At 40.5% G+C, this 23,835-nt stretch overlaps 2 protein-coding genes across 2 annotated transcripts; one reads left to right on the top strand and one right to left on the bottom strand.

Moving 5' to 3' along the window:
- Positions 1 to 4,300: 4,300 nt before the first annotated feature.
- On the top strand, positions 4,301 to 7,621 carry fgfr1op2 (FGFR1 oncogene partner 2). Its single transcript, XM_030776996.1, has 6 exons — positions 4,301 to 4,383; positions 5,216 to 5,352; positions 5,524 to 5,641; positions 5,740 to 5,882; positions 6,142 to 6,255; positions 6,508 to 7,621. The coding sequence occupies exons 2-6, from the start codon at positions 5,218 to 5,220 to the stop codon at positions 6,643 to 6,645; spliced, it is 648 nt and encodes a 215-aa protein (XP_030632856.1). The 5' UTR covers positions 4,301 to 4,383; positions 5,216 to 5,217; the 3' UTR covers positions 6,646 to 7,621.
- Positions 7,622 to 8,225: 604 nt separating this feature from the next.
- Positions 8,226 to 23,340, bottom strand: tm7sf3 (transmembrane 7 superfamily member 3). Its single transcript, XM_030782219.1, has 12 exons — positions 23,101 to 23,340; positions 17,715 to 17,869; positions 16,080 to 16,230; positions 15,764 to 15,884; positions 15,472 to 15,643; positions 15,173 to 15,350; positions 14,876 to 14,962; positions 14,123 to 14,203; positions 13,073 to 13,225; positions 11,920 to 12,017; positions 11,432 to 11,594; positions 8,226 to 10,914 (listed from the first exon to the last, which is right to left on the bottom strand). The coding sequence occupies exons 1-12, from the start codon at positions 23,174 to 23,176 to the stop codon at positions 10,661 to 10,663; spliced, it is 1,689 nt and encodes a 562-aa protein (XP_030638079.1). The 5' UTR covers positions 23,177 to 23,340; the 3' UTR covers positions 8,226 to 10,660.
- Positions 23,341 to 23,835: the final 495 nt, after the last annotated feature.

The raw sequence follows: 23,835 nt of genomic DNA on the forward strand, positions 1-23,835 counted from the left end.
ATGTGACCACACAATAAGGTAATTCAACACACCTACGCACTTCCTTCAGGAAAACCCCTCGAATGAGTAAGAGAAGGAGAGAGAGAGAGCAGGAGAAAGCAAGAGAGAGAGCGCGAGATGTGTTTAGCCCACCCTGTCAATTATGTTACTGCATTTTCTCCAGAGTAATCACAGAGCTCAGACACAGACAATTCTTTGATTACACGACATCTTATAAGATGACAAATGATCAGTAAAGCTGGTTTTCTTGAAAGTTAAACCAGCAGACAATAGAGGCTATAATTAGACACCATATAAAACACATTATGTAATCTGCTGTCCTTTGCTGAAGTCTGACAAGGCCTGTTATTCTTCACACCAGTCTTGTTTGCCCAATATTTACCCTAAATAAGTAGCTCAGAAACTTATTAAAATGGGAACAATGAGCTTTGGGTACTACCTATGCTCTGCTGGACAGTGATCCACAGTTCTTTGTTTTCTCCTTCTCTCTGAGCAACAGAACAGCCCAAGGACAGACATGGGCAGGTTCAGGTATTACAGGTTCTGCTGGGTCAGACACACAAAGCACTAAGCTTTGAGGCTTCATCCAGATAGAACGACAGCCCATGCTAATCCTGAAAAAGGGGGTTAGTCTATATCCTAGAAGATTCTATAAGTGTGTGGCGAGAAACCTTTCCCCCCCGACAAATGAGGTGGATCAGAGAGGGGTGGTCGTGACTTAGTACAAAGCGTTTAAAACACCGTGGAACATGACCACATGTAGACCAAATGTAAAACTAAATGTGAAATGCAGACTCCTGGAAGCTGGAATAGCTGTATAACATCAACCCGTCCAACAAAAACTTAAAAAAAAAAACAATGAACTTTGATACCCATAGGACCCAGGAGATATATCTGGCAAGCAACTAGCTTCTTAATTTCTGAGCTGACTTTGAAAACATATCTAAAAAAAAAAAAAAGGAAAGAAGGCAGGGTTGTGTGGGTTCTTATCAGTACATTTGGAGCTGATAGGAAAACGAGGAGCAGTAATGTCAGATCCTCTAGAGCGTCTAGGAAGAAGGAAGATGAATTACATCAGCGGCATGTAAATCTAAAGACTTCACCTGCTGAAAGACAACGAAATCCAAGGATTAGAATAGTACAACACAAAACAGTGTGTGCTTGATTGCACAATGTCAACAGAAACCAATGTCTTGGAGACGCTGCCAAAACCACAAGCATGAAACAATTATCTGCAAACATGGCAACCATCACTCGGCATCAGATGCAAAGTGACTCTTACTCCAATTTTCCCTCATGGCTCAGCTGGTGTCTTTACTAAAGGGGTAGTAATCCCAGATTCAATGATTACTATTGTGTCCAGTAAAGACCCCACTCCCCATATGCCACTATGATCGCTGTTAACCCGCTAAACCTTCCAGTCTCTGGGTTTTGCCCCCTCTTTTCTTCCTGCCCTTCCTGTTCAACACTGCTATCCAAATCCAAATATTTGCCAGATGGTTCTACGGCTGGTATGGCATTCTGGGGGCATTTGTGGGGAACATGTTAGATATGTGGGTTAAACTTTAGCTAAACATTGCCTACAAAATATGCCATATCCAGATATTGTCATTATCATAGTTCTGCGGGCATAAGAGTCAAAATGACAGTGGGACTTTTTCATAAAAGAGTAAGAAGATAAATGTGGTGGTAAAACAAGTCTGCATTTAATCGCACTGGGCTCGTCACATAGCTTTCAAGAAGTTAAAGGAAATGCTCTAAAACATTCATGGTACAATCCAGGTCTGACGGGTGATGGTACACATTAGGAGGAAACACCTGGAGTCCTTCTGTTGTCAAAGGAAATGAGAACTACAAGACCTTGAGATTCTGAAAAAAAGCCACATGTGTATTTCTCCGACAATCAAAAAAGTTATTTCAGTGGTTCGCATCTTACTGACTTAATTCGGTCTGTAAATGAAGTCTCTGAAACCCAATCAATAAACTTGCTGGGACTCATAATAGAAAAGGCTATTGAAAACTACCAATATTGCGTTGTGGGATTTGACAACAACTTAACTGACTCATAGTCACGTACCTAATGACATGGAGTTTATTTGTAATCCACTCGTTTACTCAAACGCATATCCAGCAGTTCATACCCGTTGCCTATTAAAGTTTGCGAGATTAAAAACCCTAGTATCGTCCTCTTCAGGATGATGCGTATTGATATTCTTATAGTATATCTGTTTCAAATCAGATGTTTCGTGTATTACCAAACAGTACAGTTGCAAACATTTCAAGCCATACAGCAATGATTTATCCAATGTGGTCGCTTCACATGAGAAAGACTCTGGGTGAACTTCTGCCTACGTGAACGCTGAGGCTGAGGCTAGGGAGTTCTTCCGTCGCGTGGTTTATAACATACTCCTCGGAAAGACGCTACTCGACTATTTTAGAGACACGTTAACAAAATTGTAATCTTTGCCTGCGATTAAGAATCCCCTTTAACCTGCTTCAGGTAGCAGTTCGAACACATAGTTTAGGCTATTGGCTATGTCAAAAGCGACAACAGAGAGGAGGATGTATTATCAGAAGTGTGTAATATCAGATCAGGAATTTGCTGCAGCCTAAAGAGGGTCAAGCCGGATGAAAACTCGCTAAAACATGAATGAACTTACCAACGTAAAATGTCTTCGTTAACAGTGTTCAAGTCTACCTTAAAACGGTTATGTCCCAGAATAATATCTCAAGCTGTAACCGTATTCGGCATAGTTGTTAAACTAGGTAGCATTTTTCCAAAGTTGTTATTCATCAGCTTCATGGAATGTTCAGTTGAATGGGAACTGCTATTCGAAACAGCCAATCACAGCGCTGCCTGGAACACTCAATGGAGTGGGGCGGGAAAAAAGTTGCACATGAGAAGGTATAAAATTACTTAGGTGTTACACCTGTGTTATATTACAGTTTACCTTAACTGAGCCGGTATATTTTAATGGCTTCGCATTTCTCCTGATTGTTGAAAAACGCCAGCGAAACACAATCCAAATTCCACTGCCAAATGTTGCCTTAAGCTGTAAAGCGGGTTAGATGGGAATTGCCCCACCGATATTCTTGAAACTCATGAACTGGACGAACTTTGTTTATAAGGGTTTTGTATATAACAGTGTATCGTTCAAACAAAATAACACGCTCGAATAACTGTCCTAAGAGAAAACCTAAAACACCTCTCAGTGAAATTCTTTTGTCTTGAGGATCAGTGGTTTAGGTTGCTTGAAAACACAAAGGCTTTTTGACTAAATTTAACCGCACCCTCTTATTGCTGACAGGGATATTGCCACCCATCTGCTCCAGAATGCAGGTGTGCATAGATGTTCAGGTGGGTTTGGTTTTACGTATTACAAAAAAAAAATCCAAATGGGCAATTCCGTGTGGCTGTAAGAATATATTAATAAAAGCGACATATCTGAAAATGATAATATAACATTATGCACAGCAGGTCATAACATGGGCAATGAATATCCCAGAACTTCTTATGAACAAGCTGCTGCAAAAGTATCTTCACAAAATACTCTGGGATAAACCCCTTATGAATAAGACTTGGCAAAGAACAGACTCCCATTGAAGTGCACGGAAGACCTTAAGAGGGTTTTAAAAACAAGGAACCCCATCCCCCTCCAAGAAAAGTACAGCTAAACAGTAATAACAGCTGATTGTCAAGACCCCTGTCCCTTCAGAGATGTGATGAGTTATAATTGGCTATGGAGATTGCTTCATAATCTGATTATTTTACGAGGCCACACTGGAATTTTGGTTTCATACCAGTACCATACATGCTTCTGCCCAGAAAACGCAGTTCATTAAGAATGAATGAATTAATGAATAAAAAGGAGGTGTGGCCATGACAGATTATTATGGTAGAATTACTACTATGACCACTAAGGCTAAATAACTGTGATATTTACCATTACTTGAATGCAGATAACATTTAGAAATTCTCATATGACCAATTACTGCATCTGTCAGTGGGAAGAAATAACTGGTTAGACTCTACTAAAGCGCCTGCCAACTTATCCTTATCTACTGCTCGAACGTAAAAGGTAGCATTTGTCAGTCTAACGATTTTTCCAAGATAATTTAGAAGGAGCAGATAGAACGGACCAATTGCTTAGAAACTCAGTGTATACACTGGCCAAAGAGCGGTCATTCGGAATATCTCTTCATAGCTCCCCCTGTGAACTTTACGAGGAATGCAGCAGCACGCTGAGGAAGAGTGAGGAAATACATTTCCCATAATGCTCCGCCAGCTGAAATTTGACATATCTGCTGCAACAACAGGAATTGTCTGCTGGCTCCAAACTCTCAAACTTGATGAGTTATTTTACCAGTTGTCTTAGATTCAAGGTAAGAAGTTGAAGTTTTACTCTCTCATTTCACAAAGAGTAACTACATGTCGTCTTTGGCTTAAAATCCACCAAAAAAGAGCATCGTGCGTCTAACTATTCCAGCTAGCTAAATCTATGTCTTGTTAAGTTAGCTAAGCTACTTCGCCTACATTTCTTACCCACCAACTGACGTTTTGAGTCTATTTTGAGTTTATTTGTTAACAATTGACGTCAAGCAATAATAAGCCCTTTTTCACTATTGCTTAAGATAAAGAGTACTATCAAGTAATTTGTCAGCTAAAGCGACACACAAGTTAAGTTAGCTTATACTAACGTTAACAGTTGAGGGTACTTGCTGAAGTTAGCCTGATAAGCAAATAGATGTTCACTGCCTTGGACACTGACATAATAGATATGTAGTCCTTTGCTACCTTAGACGTTGGATTACTACGCAGGTAGCTTAATTATACCGTTTCCAGTCCGCATCAACTTTCTTAGATTTAAATTAGCACGGTCAGCGTTAGCTAGGGGGCAGACTGATTATACTTAAAAATTACGGTGAACCCTAACTTGGTTGTCACTTCAGCGATTTTTTTATGTGTCTTAGCTGCCTTTTGTTGGTAGACAGTTCGGCGAGTATCTATGTTTGGCTCTGTCCCTAAGGCTACATTCATACCTTTGTGACCGGTGTTACAGGAAATTATCTCACATATTTGGACTCACTTTCTACTTCATTTCTCGTTTGTCTTTTTGTATAATAAATGACAGAGGGTCTCCGGATTAATTGTCTGTAATCATCTGAGGTCAAAACAGAAATTGCTGCTCTTTCTTACAGCTTTGATATGTTTCAGAAATGGCTTGCACGCTAGAGAGAGTTTTAGCAGATGCCAAATCGTTAGTTGAGCGACTCCGCGATCACGACAATGCGGCAGAGGTGCTGATTGAACAGACAACTTGCCTCAACAAACGTGTTGAAGCTATGAAACAGGTATGCGGGAATTTTTCATTGACCAGTCTTTACACTCTCTCTCCCATTATAACTCTCCTCTTCTAGTTTTCTAAGATGAAATAGTATAAAGTAGTAAATCCCCTTCATGTTAAATAATGTTGAATACTGCATTAAAATGAATCATGACGAACACTTTTCTGTGTCTCACAGTATCAGGAGGAGATAGAGGCTCTGAATCAGGTTGCGAGACACAGACCACGGTCTACTCTGGTCATGGGAATACAACAGGAAAACAGACAAATACGAGAATTGCAACAGGAAAATAAAGGTGTGTGCATAAGAGGGTTTTTTTTATATTAATGTAATTTCCATATACATGTAGCTTCAGGGTCGAACTGAGTAATCTCTCTCTCTCTGTTTCTGCAGAGTTGAGGGCATCACTTGAGGAGCATCAATCTGCTCTGGAGCTGATTATGAGCAAATACAGAGAGCAGGTGTTTAGACTGCTCATGGCCAGCAAAAGAGATGATCCAGCCATTGTCACAAAGCTTAGAGAGCAGCACTCAAATGTGGGTTTTGTACACATGTGCACACACACACATACACACACACAGCTTAGGGAATGCCAGATCAGTGTGTGTAAAACACATGTTCACATACACAGCTGTGGAAACAATATAGCGATGTGAGGTACCAATAGACACACAGCATAATATCAGCACAACAATAAAGATAACACTGTCCTTACAATTTAGCAGCATAAAGTACCTGAATGATCAAAAATAGAGAGAGGGTATGACATGTTTTGTTGATGTGGTCTCTCTGCAGGAGATGCAGGCTCACTTAGACAAGATTAATGAAATGGCCACCGTGATGCGTAAAGCCATCGAAGTTGACGAGGGCCGAGTGTGTGAGGATGAGGAGCGCATTAAACAACTGGAGGTGAGGAATTACACTAAGTACAACTTCCCTTTTACAAAACAAAAATGTAACATACTGACATTAAGATGACAAAATCAGCAGTTTTTTAGTATCTGCTGATTTTATATATATATATATATATATATATATATATATATATATATATAAAAAACATGGTTAAACAGGTGAAGACATCATAGGCAAATATATCACAGCTTTTACCAAAATCAGAGCTAACCTCTGACATGTCTATATGTTTGTGTTTATGTGTAGCTGGAGAACAGCGGCTTGAGGGAGTTGTTGGGAATTAGTCGTGAGGCGTTTATGGTGCTGAAACGAGAGGAGATATCAGATAGTACCTCTCTTTCTTCCCTGGTGACCAGTGCTGACCTCCGCCTACGGAAGAGCTAGAGACTCTGAAAACTCCCAGGGCTGCCTCCTCATCATGGGGGGAGCTGTCCTGTCCCCTCATCTCCTCCAAACATGTGCACCCATCCACCACCACAGCCCTAGCCAATACCACCACTCCCCCTACTCCACTAAGGCTAACCCTCCTCTATGAGAGATTACCTTCTATTGACACACATCCAGGCACCAGAAACTGCACAGCTGTGATGAGTTGTGCTCAGTCTTCTGATACACTTGCTGTAGCCTCAGCACTGGGGCAATGCTGCCCCACTGTGAGCTGGGAAGTTGGCACAGGAGCAGAACAGAACCTCATTAACTGGTGTTCAGCTGCACAAGTGTCCTGTCAGTTACAAGGCTGTCTGAAAATGAATAATGACAAACTGGTTTAGGAGCTGATAACTGATTTTTTGAGCTACGCTGGGATTGTTGAGTTTCTATTACGGTTATTTAGTCGTAGAATAAAGATCTGTGGATAAAACAATGTCCTGACATAGTGAATGTTTTTCTATATGAGCAGTTCATTACTGCTGAATTGTAGTAACGTAAGTGAAACTATTCCCAGCTGAAACCCTCACTTTATGACCTTGGCCTTAATGAGCTGTAAATTAAATTGAGAACAGTAATTTTGTTATCCACCAAAGCTTAGGGGCGAGATACAATCGTAGCTACATAGTTCTTACTCTAGGATTGTTTTTATTTCAGATTTTTGTTCACTGGTTTGGGTTTACCAAACAAGAATGTGAATAATGTAACATGTTTCTGTGGAGTGACAGCAGACACAGAACAGATTTGTTGCTCTTTAGCCAAAACTATCCTAAATACATCTTGACAATACCCATAGGCATTTTCATCGGCTTGTGATATGATGGTGTGTGTGTGTGTATAGTATTTTTATTGTTGTTGTTGCTGTTGTTTTAAATTGTGAATTAGTTCATGTAATTATGATGTATAACATGAGATTAAATTCTTGTTAAACTGGTCAGATTCTCAGATCTTCTCTTTGGGTGTATTATCACAGAAGAAGCTCTACTGATGTAGAAGTTTGACTTTTATCACAGCCAGTGATACTGACAGTTTTTAAATTTACCAAGGAGGATGATAAAATGATCAACTAAGTGTGCTGTGGAAACCAAATAAAATATGAAACTGTCACTGCATTGTTTGGGAGGATCTGCTCATACTGGACAGCAAAGAAAAAAACCCCACTGAACTGTGTTCTTACTCAACATTTACAATTTTATTTATTACAACATCATCAGTTTGAAGTCAAACCTCTGCTAAAACATGAAAGACACTGGTTATATACCATCATCAAAATAATGTTAAATTCTAAAGGCAAAATATCAGTTCAAGTTGGTGGCAGTTAATATTCTACTGTTTGAAACAGAAATCTTAAAATTAACTAAAATTGGTAGATGAGAGGTTTTTCTTTCACAGAAACACAAATGTGTGTGTTCCCTGTGTTTACTATGAGCCACACATTGCAGTGGGTCTCATGAAAACCCCCTGAGGGATGAAAAGTCGGCACCGTAATTTATCAGTTAGAGAATTCAGAGGGTACAAAAGAGTCGTCCACAGTTTACTCTTACTGAAGCCATGATGTTATTCATTTAAGACAATGTCTAAAAAAAAAGGCAACAAGGTCCACTGATGTGGTTTGATATGACAGGGAAGAGGCACATTCTCTCAAACACAAATGATGTTTATACTCAAAAGGATTAAAGGAAGGCTGTGATACAAGAAGTCATTTAATGTAATACATTTCTAATAATTGCTGGTATTGTCCTTCAGTGTTCATTATTGTGTTGAGTGCTAAAGCTCATAGAGTACTTGTATAGGGCTTTGGGATAGAACTTCTTCATTGGAGCCTGGTAAACTACAGCAGCATCCAGTTCAAGCCTCTAGTCACACATGTACCCTATTCTATACAAACTCACTCTCTGCTGTCCTCCAAAAATCATCTACCCTGCATATGAAATACACTGACACATATACACGTTAATGGTCCACTCTCAAAGTATCCCTGTTCCTCAGATTATGCCTGTACACACAACAAAAACAGCATTCTCCATATAACAAGAGCACAGTAAACATGGTAAATGGCAATCTAATTTGTATTCTAGTGCATCTCAGTTTTCATTAGAGGGAATTAATGGCACTCAAATTTTATTTAGCTTTAAATAGTTTCCAGAAACACCTGGATGTGCAAATTTCAGCAGCAAAAATATACAATCTCAGTGACAAAAACAGTGGTATTTCCTAAAGTGCCTCATTTCCATGCCAAAAGCTTTTTCAACAAGCAGTCTCTGCAAGCTGTGCTAAACATCTGGATAAGATGAGAAACTGCACTAATTACTTACAGACTACCAACTGGTTATTATTAAAAAAAACAAAACAAAAAAAAAAAAGATCAAACGACTTGGTCAAACATAAGGAAGCCATTAAAGCGTGAGAGCATTTTTTACGATAATCCAGTTAAACCAGTCAAGCAACCATCAAAGTTCCTGTCCAAGTATCCCCCAAACAACCGAGAACATTTGAGACAATTTCAGCCAGAATCAGTAATACCAAGAACATGCATCACATCACATGACTACAGTCACCTGAGGGAATTCTGCATTCATATTCTAGGCTGTAACACTAAGCAAATGTCAACCTGTCATTCAGTCTGCTCTTCTGAGTGGGTCTGGAATCAACTAACCACCAAACTTCTCATTTTAACACTACACATCTTGTGATTAACCCACCTAATATTTAGTAATGCCACCAAAACATGATTCAATATCCATATTAACATTTAGTGAGCAGCTGTAGGAGACCAATAATTTACAAGACTGGACGTTAAGAGGGTTAGAAGCTTTCTCTGAGAACTCTCGGCCTTTTCACTGAACACTGAAGCTGAACGTTATATTTTGGCAAAGGGGGCACTTAAATGTAAAAAGAATCCATCCGTCAACACTTTTCCTCTTTCTAATGAGCCAGTCTCAGGCTTAGTAGGACATGTACTGTGACAGGAGCTAAAACAATGATTCAGAATTACAGTAAAATGACTCTTCTAGAATTATCTTAAAACATCTCTATGGTGACGAAAATATGGCACAAGGAAAAGAATCATGTTCACAAACAGAGATACCACAACAGGGACATAGATGTATAAAAAGTCATAATATCAAATCGTATCAGAATGAATTGTAGTTTGGTAAGAATGGAATCCAAAATTCATTTTAAAATATGAAAGGCTATCATTTTGGACAAAAGAGTAGAAATTTAAGAAATTTAAAAAGGGTTCCTAAGCACTTTGTTTTCATGATCTCCTCAGAGTCAGTCTGATTCAGTGGCTACCAGCAGTGTTGAGACAATGATCTCAAATGACCTTTGTCACACAGAGCAGTTCAGAGAATCACTGAACTCCCCACACTGATTCACATGCACAGGGATCAGAATCACTATCAGTGTTACTGCAGCAGTCATTCAGAATGAGCTGACACAGGCTCGGTCACACACAGTGAAGTTGTGTCGATGTCCCATTGTACTGACTGCATGGCACCCTGGACACAGACACAGAGCACAGGACAATGAAGTGACCAATAATCCCAACCCTGGACCTCCTCAGAATCAGGCAGACGTGACCTCTGACCTGAGTTTGTGATTAGTCACTGCGGCAGTCAGTCTATGAGGAATGGTGTTAACAGACACAATGTAGTTATACTGTGCCACACACTAAACACAGTTTAAAACAGCACGCGTTTTCACTCATACACATACACACACACATTCTATCCCATACATTATATAAACACATCCTGAGTCAATGCAACGTCTGCAAGAGAGCGTGTGTTAAAATCCCACTGAATGCTGTCTATACATCCCACTTCACAAACAGCCTCATCCCTGAGACTGCAGTGCCTCTGCCTGAACAGCAGAGGGCAGCATAAGGAAGTGTCTTAGTATGCACTCGGAGGGGCTCAGACACAGTCGTTGGAGCCTCCTCCCCCTGTCATCAGTCACAGGTTCAGGGCTAAAGGAGGAGCGGGGTGCGTTCCCCAGCAGGCTCTCTGCGGTGTGTGAGCTGATGTACACGAGCCAGCAGACGTGATGGGAAGGACGGCGTGTGATGGCTCGGGTCCAAAACGTTCGTTTTCCTTCGCTCCCTCTCCTGACGCCACATCACATACGGACTAGGTGGGAAAAACGGTCGGCTCCTCTCTCGGAACAGCTGCAGTATGATGCCAGAGACTCCCAGAACCACCCACACCGTAATCATGATGAAATCTACACGCAGAGAACACACACACACACACATATTTTAAATGCTTTGTTTAGGTTAGTCAGAAGTTACATTACTCACAATTTAGTTATAATCCATAATGGGGACCTAATTTTCCAGAGGTTTGATAGTTCTGTCACAACGTGGTTGGCAAAAATTACAAATACAAACAGACTTGTAATAAATAATGTACTACCAACTGTGTACATAAAGATATTACAGCCAAAGAACAAGGTATTGATTTGTTGACTTGGAGACAATTTTCAAGATAGGAATAAGACAATGTCTGCTCACAATGCTGGAAATTAAATTAAATGCTGAATTAGTCGAGCTGATCTAATTCTTCCTTTAAACACATTCAACCAATAAGAAAATGGATCAGCAGTGAAACTCGTACGATACTAAAAGTATTGCAATATTTCTTTAGTAGCAGCTATACACAAGAGTTTAGTGTCTAAAACTGATGTAATGTAAGAGTCATTGTAGGAGAACAGATGTGTTCTTTTGGGCTGTGAGACTCACCAATGTCTTGCAGGGGTACAGCAATGAAAGCTCGACTGAAGTTGTCGTTGAGAAAGCGTTTGAGAACGTCCAACGTGATGTATGACAGGCTGGTATAGGTGTATGCATTCACTGCCAACACCACAGTGTATGCCCCCACCACCCCACATGTGGTTATATTACCCTGCTCAACACACACACACACACACACACAGAGAGCTCATAAACTATAGACAGTCAACACAGACCACAGACAGGCAGTAAACCAAAACCACTGGTCACTGGTCCTTTTTAGTACACTCATTATCAAATGAAAACATAGCAGTACATCAAATATTACACTCTTACAAAGTGGTTATAACATGTCACAATTAATTACTGCAATTCCCATTTTATGAGACCATTTGCATCTCTAACTCATGCTTGCTGAATACTGCGGTGAAACACTGCGCAGATAACTATAGATAACTATAAAAATTCCTTTGTACAGACATGGAGTCTTAATGTACCTCTCTGGGCCAGCGAATGAAGAACAGGGGAACAAAGAGCATGATGCAGGTGAATGTTACCCAGAACACGATATCGTCACGGAACACAGACAGGTCACCTGGGAAAAGACAGAGGATCATTCAGCATTTAGGCATTTTTATCTACCATTAAGTCTTCTTTTACCCCCTCAGGAGAAAATCATCTTCCATCTCATGTGTGTGTTTGTGGTTAATCAGTGAGACGGGTCAAGTGACTGGAGCGTTGTGACAGACGTGTAACGCAATCCTGAATTCTCCTCGCTCACGGGCATGGTTAAACTGAACACATTACATTCACTCAACACGGGGACGGTGCTCAGTGTTATACTGCAGATCTGCTCCACGGCAGGAGTCAAGAGAGTTCAAATGGACATAGCAGCACCAGGCAGAGAGGGTTACCCGGTAAAAAAGCCTTAATTTAACTAAGCGTATTAAAAAGAATTTTTCACTAATATGATTACTGTACTGTAAACTGTAGAGCAGGAAAAGGACTCGACATTCTGATGTGGCTCAGACAAAACCAGGTCATTACACAGGGCATCTCACAGTCACACACAGTCAACCACTGCCTCTGTTCATTTCCCTGTACAATCACACAGACTGGATTTCAAATGTATTTCGTATCCATTAACATCTGTATTGTTCCAGCTACTTAGTTTTTCCAATTTATAAATATTTATAATTGCATTTTTGCTGGTGAGTGTACATAACAGAACAACCAAAGTGTTTATATAACACCAGGTTAAGCTTAACTGGTAAATTTCACTAAGTAAAAACTAATCAGACAGACACAGAGATAGTTCAGTTCTACATGTAACAAAATATAGTTAGAAGGTATTTAATCTCGCTATTTTCTTTATGAAGCATTAGAGTTTTGCTATGAGATTTTTGTGCAAAAAATGTCTAATGGCCCCTAAGACGGCTGTTTCCCACATATTCTCTGAGGAGAAAACTAGATCACCTATGTTTACTCAATGTCTGCAAAAGACTGCTGCAGCATTTCATTTATGCATATATAGCATTTCATTTGTGCAACTGTAGCCTTCTGGGCAGTTTGATGTCTGAATGTCTGGGCAGCGAAATGTCTGAAAATGTATGTAGTTACACTGTGTGACGTCAGTGAGAGTTTTCTTACCAAGTGGTGTGAAGAAGACAATGGAGGACAGGAGGAAGCCAAGGATCAGTCCAACCACTATGACACAGGCCATTACTGAGCCAAACCTCCACCAGCTCATCACCAGCAACACGCCTCCGACCACGCCCATAACCGCTGTCAACACCAGTCGAACTGCAGAGAGGAGGAGTCAGAGATGTGTCCAAATGCAATGATACAAACCAGTTTTCTGCAACATTCGGTTGTCTTATAAATCAGTCTAAAATTCAGAAAGGTTACTTCAAGTTTGACAGGCAAGTGTATGTGTATATGTATGGCTGTTTCTCTGTCTCCGGATTCATGTACGACTGGGCAAACTGGTGCTACGACCACAGCTGATCGATTAAGCCTTAATCCTCTTTAAAAATGTCTCGCTGCCCATTTACCACCAGCAGACCTCTCGACCAAACCCATAAGGGCACTTATAGATCATGCCTGACCATTGAGTTTTGGTAAATAAAATCATCTGTATGTTTTGTCTGTGTCTTTTGTAGTACCACAGATTTAGTCATGTTTTATAATGAATCCTGACTGCTCAAACAGATAGAGCATAAATCTGTGTGTCACACTGGTGTGTAAAACAGTGCAGCCACACTAGTTAGAGCCACTGGCATGACAGACACCAGCTCTGATGAAAACTGAGGATGATTAGGACATTCATATACAGTAGCTCGTTTGAAGGTCTCGAGGGGACAGTGGAAAACCCATGACGGCTAATGTGATTTAGAGTATGCAAAACCAGTTAGTGAAACTAATTTCATTTCGAAATGAAAACACAAAAGCAAAGCATTTTTAAATGCCGCAGCGTGACTAGTGAAAACAGCAGATCTCTTATAAAGCATGTGGAAATATCTGTTTAATACTGTATGGAGAACTAAGAGACAGGCTCTTGGATAGAGGTAAATGAATATACTTCAGAGGGACTATTTAACTAAAGAAATCACGTCAATCTTAGACCAAGTTCTCACTTTGAGAAATGTAACGCTATGCGTCCATGTGTGGCGTGAGGAAGGGATGCTGTGAGGGACTTACTGTCATAGTTCAGAGTAGTGGTCCTGGTGATGAGGACAAAAAAGAAGAACGCTCCAAATGCAAAACCCATGCAAAACAATTCTGAGGACGAAAGAAAGACAGAGAGTCACACCATGAAGTCAGAATGGCCATGTCAAATGCAACTATTTATTTTTCCAAAGGGTGCAGCTCCAGTATGACATCTGATTTAAAGGAAATGTTAACGTAGTTCACAGTGAGTCCATCACACAACAGTCTTCGATGAGAGAGAACGACCTTTCAAACATTTAGTACAGACTCCACAATTCAGCCTAGATCATGGTAGAGATACGATACAGGTCTCTGCTTCAGATCAATTTGAAACAACAATTCAGTGAATCTCGTGCTACAGTAGAATCTGAAAGTTCCTCATGTGAACAGTTGATTTGATCGTTTTTACAATTTAAGTTTTCAGTAAATCCTAGCTGTCCTGGTCGGGCTCAAGACAGACAGCGTTAGTCAGGGACACTTGTGACCCACTCACTCTCACTGACCATGTGTATGTATTTCTTTTGCCTTGACATATCTTAGGTCTTGTTCCCAGACCGTAAATAAATAGGACACATGTGGGAATGACATATTTATACTGTGAGAGGGTCAGCAGTTACTCTTTGCTCTCTGCTCACATAGTAATGTCAGCTATTTTTACTTGACTGTACATGAGAATTTATTTTAGTCTTAAAATGGTAATACAGTCAAATTGAAAATGTTAAATTAAAAAGCACTTGGACTCACCACATTTGAAGAAACGGTGGCCAAAGAAACACACAAAAAGTCCAGCAATACCAGTAAGAGTGAAAAATATTTTGGTAGATATTTTCCCTAAAAGAGAACAAAGAGAAGAGGCTGTGCTAAGTCACGCAGCCACCCGGACTTTCCAAAGAACCCGAAAGTTAAAGACACGCTGCTTTCAGAATCATATCTTTTATTCCACATAGTTGAATTTCAAATTAAAAAAGGAAAAACCCTAAGACCAGCACCAGAATATGTGAGAGAACAGAAAAGACAAGATTCCAGTGCAATTCCACTGACCTAAGGTGGAGCAACCATCCAGGGTGGAAGTGAAACTGCATGCGTAGGTGTGGACAGGCACATAAGAGGCTGATGTGTTTAGCACTGGATCTCTCACAACCACTGTGTAAATCACACCCTGGCCTGGGATGGAGTTAAACGACAATGCTGTTTTATCGTTGGATGACAACGTCATCAGCTAGTGTAAGAAAGAGAGAGAGGTGATTAGTTGATGGCAAATAGGTGAAAAAAAAGACACCAGTTTTTTTTTTTAAATACATACAAGCAGGAGAAAAGTTTACAATGTCTATTCTGCCCACCTTTCTCCCATTTCCCACTGTGTTCTGCACGTTGGCCACTCTCTGTAAGCCACTGACAAGACTTTGCACCGACAGGTCGTTCTCAGGCAGGAAATACTGGTAAATATCATACACCAGTCGCCACCGTGAACTGGAACCAGTGCTTACATCACAGGGAGGCGGAGTGGACCCTCTGAGGAACAGACAGATCAAGGCTTAAGTGGTCATGTGGTCACTGGGTCTCTGGCCAAAATGAGAAGAAAACAGTGAAACAAGTTCATGCGACGTAAGTCTGAGTGTTAAAAGTCAGTACCGTGCATATCCTATATTTGCTGGAGCAAAGGTGATAATCGTCTCATACAGATTGTATCGCAAGTAGATATTTGGATCGATGTCCAGAGGAAACTCCAGATTACAGGCCCCAGGAACTGGATCTGTACACACACACAACATAACACATAACAAGCTAACAGCTACCCCATTTTTACCATGGCAAAAAGAAAACAACACTGGGTTAACATTCAATGTAGTGTTTCCTTTCTTTGTGAATGGTCTCTAAAGGCATCGGGTGAGCCACTGACAAGCAGTTAAGACATTAGTGGGTGTGCATGAGAGTAGAGATTCAGTACCACTGCCCGTGTAGGGTAGGATGACTCCAGTGCCTGTCAGAGTGTCTCCATCAGATGATGTGAGGAACCAGGAGAGATCTGTCTGAGTGGGCCTGAGCGGGGAGATAAGCCCTGTATCCACACCAGACACTGACTCACCAAACGAGGGTTCCTACAACAACACACATCCATCCATTAAAATACAATATACACTCAACACAAAACGCAAACACACACGCACAGCACTCTGTTTAATACTGTAATCACACGCATACACCACATTGCTCACTTAAGCACACACACACAGGCTGGCATGCAGTCAGTTTCAGGCCCCACATGACAGATTCAGCCAAGTCTCATGGTCCTGCCTGGGGATAAGTCCACTAGTGCATCAGCTGAGAGACTCTTTAACTTCACACTTAACACATTCCCACTGTTTCTAGGGCAAAAAAAAAAAAAAAAAGATTATCTGGGGCTATTTTACACACAGTGTTAGACAAGTCTAGGAAAATACATAACCAGTTTTAAGACAAATGACACTGTGGTTTTCTTATAATTCTATAGTCCACAGACACAATACAAACCCGTGGATTTAATTGAACACAAGCTAGCTCGCTGCTTTAGTTACGCTGACAACAAGAGCAAATTAAGGACCCCACGCAACTATAACGAGTTTAGGCAAGTCCACAGAGTGTTTTATCAGGTTGTTTAGCAACGGCTTTGGGCTGTTTAACTGCAACATCCACATTAGAGTCAGAGAACATGTGTTGACAGCAGAGTTCAGTTCTCTTTTTATGTGCTAAACCCATTACATTTTTTTCCATTTCATGGCTTAGCAACTTTTCGTCCCAATAATTCATGTACGTATTCTGCATAAGTGATTCTAACCGAGTTGAATCCTAGTGAAACATAGATACACACCTTCCTGTGATTTATTGCGCAACATGACTCAGTTTCCCTTTTAGTAGTCACTAGACTATAGGCCTCTGACCACAAGAGAAGAAAGTGTGAAAAAAGTACGTGTCAGAGAGGGAGTGTGTGGGTGGGTGAATGAGAGCATGTGAATGCATGGGTGTCCTAAAAACAATGTCCAAGGCTTCACATTAGAGAAAGACCAAAGACAGTGAGCTACTATAAAGGACAGAAAAGGGTGTAAATCCCAGCTGAAGGCTAACTGGGTCAAGGACGGCTGTAAACGTGTGTGGTATTCATTACTAGACAGCATGACTTAGACTAGCTGAAACCTCTGTGTCACTGACAACATATCCCATACCCTTCAAAGATTTTATTTTTTTTATATATATATAAACGGGTTCATTTCATCCACAAAGAATATCTGAATGCAAGTGAAGACCTATGTGGTATGGGACAAGAGAACCATCCCAGTATTAAGTGTGTCACTGTCTACGTGTAACATCTCTTACCTTTAAGCAAGTCAGCACAGCACTGTGGTGTTGAGTGTGTGTGTGTGCGTGTTCACACATCTAACGTCTCCTGCTGTTGAGTAAGACGGTGCATAACTGCTGTGCTGAGTAAGGTACCATGTGTGTGTATGTATGTGTTTGTCTACTGTGGATTGGCCTTGAGTAAGACAGCGAGGCATTGCAGTGTTGAGTGAGTAACTGTGAATGTGTGTGTTTGTGTAACATCTCTCACCGTTGAATAACTGAGTGTAGCATTGCGGTGTTGCGTGTGGAACTGTAGTATTATAAAGGAAACTTCGGCGGGAATTCTGGACACCACAGCCTGCACAGTCCCGTTTTCAGGAATGCTTACATTTTGGAAGGTTCCCAGAGAAAACACCACACGATCTGAGAGAAACAGATACAGATACAAGTATATATAAGAATTACAGAAAAATAACACAAATGTATATTAAAAAATGACTTTAATTGACTTCAACTAACTGTAAACTATCTAAAGTTAGACAGCTAAGATTAGACAGTTTGCAGTGTAATCTGAATACGCTGAGAGCTTCAGAATTGTCCTTAAATTTAAAATACAACTACAATTAAAACTCTGCTCAAATAAACCAACATGGGTAAATACATTCTACAGAGTTTCACATAAAAAAAAAAAAAATTCTTATTAATATGAACGACTAGTCCAGCCAGACTGGGGAAATACACGGTCAAATTTACACTTGACATTGAAATGTCTAGCACATCGGTTAATCCATTACAAGATAATCCATCGAGCCTACACAACACCATACAGACGTTCCAAAATGAAGATCTCCCAGAGCCCACACTGCACTCTATGCCATAACTCCACTGGCACTGGTTCTGGGATTGTCCCACCACAGCGACAGTCTGGAAGTATGTCATTCAAATGATGTCCAAGTTTATTGGTACCATTCTTATGCTTTGCCCTTGTCTTTGTTTATTGAATGATGAGTCTTAACTGGAACTTTCCCTACGTGAAAAACGTCTGGCATTCGCAAGCAATACTTCAGCTGTGGTTCAAGCCAGACACAAACCTGAAATGTTTTTGGATTAGATCCTTGCTTAACATCACTGTTAGGTGAGACTACCGCCAGATTGAATAAAGCTAGTTTATCCACAGTTCATGCATGGAAGGGACTTTGTTTATCTAGTAGAAATACTCTGTGCTGTTAAAATTACTGAAGTACCATTGTGCTGTCCTTACTAAGATTTGTAGTTTTTTTTTTTAATTGCCCCCGTTTATTTTCTCCTTTTCTGTCTCTTATTTTATTTGATCTTGTCTATATATTTTCTTGTTGTTGTTGTTGCATTTAACTATGTTTGTACATGCCTCACTGGAAATACTAATAAAAAGCATAATCACAAAAAAGAATATTGAGCAACGAAACGATGGAGAAGTGTTGGTCAAATCACTACTTGTTTCAACATTAAGTCTGAAAGTTCCTAAGGAAATGTATAAACTGAATTCGTTTAATGACAGAAACCATTACATCTGTGTTGGTTTTCTTCAAATATTCTCATAAAAGTTCAGAGAAGAATCACACCACTATTTAGGACACGATGACTGGTGATATGCTTCAGCACAGGAAATGGTGAGAAGGTCTCAGAGCTGGGGTTTGGAGCACCTACCGCGGTTCTTCTGAGAGGAAACTCTCTGTCTGACTCAGATTAGGAAAAACCTCCATCTTCACTCATACTGCACTCATTCTCTTATCACATCTCAGCTCACTCTGCCGTGTTCATCGTGCTGATGTCACAGGGGGACAAAAGGGTTACAAGATAAACCCCAGACGGAGCCAAACTACTTGGGAAATCAATTTCTTCAAAACAAAAAAAAAGATTCAGCACTAAGTGAAGCTATTCCACCATACCAGGCATCACCATACCGCCGTGCTTATCAGGTTTTAGGGACAAAGAAAGACAAAATCTGTCGAAATCAAAGTGTGCAAACACATTTCAAAATGGAGAGCCTCTTGCATTAATAGCTAGGTCGTAAAAGATACTGAGGGGTCAAAGTTTCTGTTCAGCTTATAACTGTTTACAGCACCCTTGAGGGTTAATCTGAGACAAATACCAACATCCTTCTCTGCCGGGGGCTTTGGCCTCCTGCGTGATTCTGTGAGAATTTGCTCACAGTTGGTTTTCGTTTAGACGTATAAAAACCATACAGCAGCACAGCAATGCGCTCGCACGTGTGATCAAGTCAGGTTTAAGTTGGGCCTTAGTTTATTTGAGAATTTATCGGTCCTGTCCAGTCTGTGGGTGTGCATGAGACTTTAGCCCCTGAGGTGAAATGATCCATGGTTGCAAGCAGGAATGTGCAGAATTCACACACACACAATCACACATACTCATCCACATACAGACTCACTCATTCTGAGGAATCTGGAGCAGCATTCGTAGAGAAAATGTGATAAGAGCTTGTGATTACTGCAGAGTTTTAGAGTCCTTCCTCCTAAAGCAGCATGGAGCAGCAGACTGAACTCCTCACACAGCTTATGGCCTGCACTTCTAATGAATGAGAAAAATCTTATGGCCTGCACTTCTACTTCTAATGAATGAGAAAAAATGCTCTGTCTGGTTTTCTGCTGAGCAGTCTGTTAAGTACCTCTGTGAAAATGAATAATGGAAAAGTGCTGTACAAATCAAATTGTACTCTAATTCGTTCAAATAAAAAAGGGCCATTCAGGTCTGAATGTGTAACTCCATTCTCGTATTGACTTTTACATTAGTGTCGACACAACAATGCGTTGTCAGTTGATGCCTAGCAGGAGAACCACAAAAGAGAGACTCAATCATTTATAGATGTATATTTAGAGCATAACTGCACACACTCACACATGTTACCCTCATACAAGAGTTATCCTCTACAAACATACTCACAACCCTTAGTCTTACAGAAGTTTCCATACGTACACACACGCATGCACACACATGTACGCGCATGCACGCACGCACACACACAAACAAAAAACAAAATTACAACAATATAGGCAGCATTGTTGCAGTAGCAAAAAAAAAAAAAAAAAAAGATTAATCATCGGCACACGCCGCCACCACCCTTCCATGGAAAATGTATTCTGAATGAGCTCTCCAGTGGTTTGAAGGTGCTGTTGCAGGCAGCTCTCTTTTAGAGAAGTACACGCCAGTTCCTAAAACCATCAACGATTTTAACTTCCACAATGTCTGAACACACTGTAAGGTAACACCTGAGCAGAGATAAACCTCACGGTGTCTCTCTGTCATATCTTTAAAACAGTGTAAGGGGGGCCCATGAGAAGCACCAGGATAAGTGGTACTCCAGTGGTCACTGAGTGACTAAGGGGAATCCAACTAGTGCTATGGAAGTGATTGCATTCAAATGTGTCAGAGGTGGCATGTGCTAACTTATGCTCCATTGAGGTGTCTGCCACAGGAAGGAGATTCCTATGGGCAATTTAGTATCTCCAATTCGCCTGTGGGAGGAAACCTGAACTCCCGGAGGAGAGCGGGAGGGGAGAACATTCAAACTCCACACAGAAAGGACCCTGGCTGCCCGGCCAGGAGTCAACCCCGGGACCTTCTTGCTGTGAGGTAACAGCATTACCCACCATGCCACCGTGCACCCCCTTACACGTAACTGAACAGTCCAAATTGAAACAAAATGAGGAAAATAGACCAATAATGCTTAGAACATGTTAGCACAATCCACCCTGGGAAACAGCTCTGTCAGAAACAAACAGCACTCCCACAAATTCACGCATTTAAGAGATTCGTTACAGAGAGCATTTCAAAGATATGTGAGACGCAGTAGTGGTTTCCCTCGATGAGAGCGGTTTTAAGTAACATCCCTGACTTCCTCTTGTAAATAAATGAACAATCTTACCATCTTCTCCTTGCAGCTGGCCTTTCTAAGCTTAACAACAACCTCCGAACCTTTAAGGACTTTATTTTTCACATTTGACAAAATCATAATGGTGTGAGCATTAACCATAAAGCAGGACTTCTCAGCTGGCTAGATATCTGAACCAATCATAACAATGCAGGAAACAATCCCTCTGAACAGTCTCAACTGTTGGCTTTAGTTATTTGGCAACCTGAGAAATCCTGCATCAAGTAATAGCCTCAATCAAAAAAAAAAACCCAAAAAAACAATATAAGAGATGTTGTGTATTTTCCCTGCTGACCTAAGATTCAACTCACTTTTGTTCATGTTAAAACAATGTGCAATGTGATGGAACTAAAACCAAACAGATTAGAGGGCTTTCTGGATATTGCTCTTCACCGGCCTATCTTTTTCTGCTTGAGTTCTGTTGCTTTCAGTCATTCAGTGACCTTTAGCTTCACCCCAAAGCAACTCAGGGGTGTGAGAGAGATTACACAAAACTGTTCTTCCTGTGAAACCTGAGGTCGGCTCTTCTGAGCAGAGCAAAACCTTTACTCTTTTCTCTAAGCGTTAACATTTTCACATTCCACTCAGCCCTCTTCTGTCTGGGATCTTGTCTTCATGGCTTTTGTGTCACTGGTGATACAGAGCTACAAACAACAGTAACACACTAACTTGAATGGAACTATAATGTAATGTAGTTGTCCAAGTTAATTTGAGTGTTATGTTTACGGTGGCTGCAGGCAGGCCACTATATTTCTTCTTTATCTCGTTTATGTGCACTATCCGCTGCATACACTATGACTGAGTTGAAGGTCCGATTTAGAGCCTCTAAACGGCTCCTCCTTTTTCCCCAATGTCAGACATGTGATGAAGATAAACCAGTCGAACAACCCAGTACTACATCTCTTTCCAGACTTTCAGCTTTCCAAATCAAATTTAAAACACAAACAAATCAGTCACTCTAATCATGTGAGAAATGTAATCTAATCTTTTTTTGTTTTGTTTTTGTTTTCTTTTTTTAGGCAAAGCAATCCTGTGCATTGGTCCTTGAGAAACAGAAAGGCCCCAGCTCTACAAAGTACTGGTTAAGAAAAGTCTGAGAATATTAACAAGGTCACGATATATGTTAACAAGTATCAGCTACCCAATACTGCAAAATGTTTATATATCTTCAGACATCCGTTATACATTTGAGTAGCACATGTTTTTAGTGTCCTACTATTCCCACTGTTGACTCCTTGTACCATGAAATCCCCATCAACAAATCAGATCCTCGAAATAATAGAATCGCTGCATTTCCCCTCCAGAGGGTCTATTCAAGCAAATACATCGCAAGTCTTTCTTGTGAAATTATGCGCTATTATGGTAAAATATATGTCTAAAACCATTAATGCGAAGTTATGGGCAGATACAGCGGAAAGTGTGTTGGCAATAATAAGCTGAAAAACAGCTTACGATATTTTCCCCTGCTTTTGCCAATGACCAGTAAACCAGCTCAGACAGACATTTACCTGACAGGAAGATCGGGTAACTAAACTCTACGCACTCGCCGCAAATCTCATCTTAATATTAGCGACACTAACGTGCCAACTCAAACGCAGAACAAGTGTGGTTTATCATAATAGCTAACTCGGTAATGTTACTAGATATTTTTGGTTGCACGACATACGGTTACATTAGATTTACGTCATTCATATTCACACAAAAAAAGAGATTTAATTTAACTCACTCTCTTCCTGTGCTCGAACAAGTCCTTCGCAAATAAGCACGAGAACGAAAAAATATTGTCGCCAAACCTGAGGCATTTTGTGGGCCCAAGCTGCGACACCTGATTAGCTAACAGTGATAATTTCCGTCAAAACACGGTCTCCATTTTTTCGACGAATTGTGCGCCACATGCCAACATAAAATTGTATGCCACACAGACTTGAGAGAGTGGCGTTTTAAGTTAATTGACACAAACACGGCAGCTACACAAAATTGCAACTCTGGAGTGAAGAGTGTGCGCATGCGCAAACCTGTCAACGCATTGGGGAAGAGTCTGTTGAAATAGCGGGCGAACGAATTCTGAGGGTTTCATTGTTTGAGAAGATAAAATAAAATCTTGACAACCACTGATTGGGGTTAATGATTTTGGTGGGGTCATGGTCTGTTAAAATCAGGAAAGGAAATATTAACTTCATTTTATACTTCATACTTTATACTACTTTTGTTACCCTCATACACAGATTTACAGTTTATGGAGAATAAATCTCAAACGTAAGATTGAAATGATGTCGTTTGAGTAGTCATCGCAGTAAAGAAGGTAGTTAACTATCTTTATATCACACATAAATATCTAACCACGTTTTTGAGGATTAGGTCTACTGCAGGATTTATAGTGCACGTAATTTGTGCCACTTTTTAGGTAATTTTGTCTGTAAATTGCATGCCAGCCCAGTTGGTGGCAGTATGCTGATTCACA

This window comes from Chanos chanos, chromosome 1 (assembly GCF_902362185.1).
Source record: "Chanos chanos chromosome 1, fChaCha1.1, whole genome shotgun sequence".
NCBI classification, from domain to species: Eukaryota; Metazoa; Chordata; class Actinopteri; order Gonorynchiformes; family Chanidae; genus Chanos; species Chanos chanos.

Excerpts from the sequence above, each read along its gene's own strand:
- fgfr1op2 (XM_030776996.1), top strand. The coding sequence starts at position 5,218 with ATGGCTTGCACGCTAGAGAGAGTTTTAGCAGATGCCAAATCGTTAGTT. Across the intron at positions 5,353-5,523 it reads GTGTTGAAGCTATGAAACAG|TATCAGGAGGAGATAGAGGC; the intron begins GTATGCGGGAAT and ends TGTGTCTCACAG. Across the intron at positions 5,883-6,141 it reads TTAGAGAGCAGCACTCAAAT|GAGATGCAGGCTCACTTAGA; the intron begins GTGGGTTTTGTA and ends GTCTCTCTGCAG.
- tm7sf3 (XM_030782219.1), bottom strand. The coding sequence starts at position 23,176 with ATGCCTCAGGTTTGGCGACAATATTTTTTCGTTCTCGTGCTTATTTGC. Across the intron at positions 14,204-14,875 it reads CCACCGTTTCTTCAAATGTG|AATTGTTTTGCATGGGTTTT; the intron begins GTGAGTCCAAGT and ends TTTCGTCCTCAG. Across the intron at positions 11,595-11,919 it reads TCATTCGCTGGCCCAGAGAG|GGTAATATAACCACATGTGG; the intron begins GTACATTAAGAC and ends TGTGTTGAGCAG.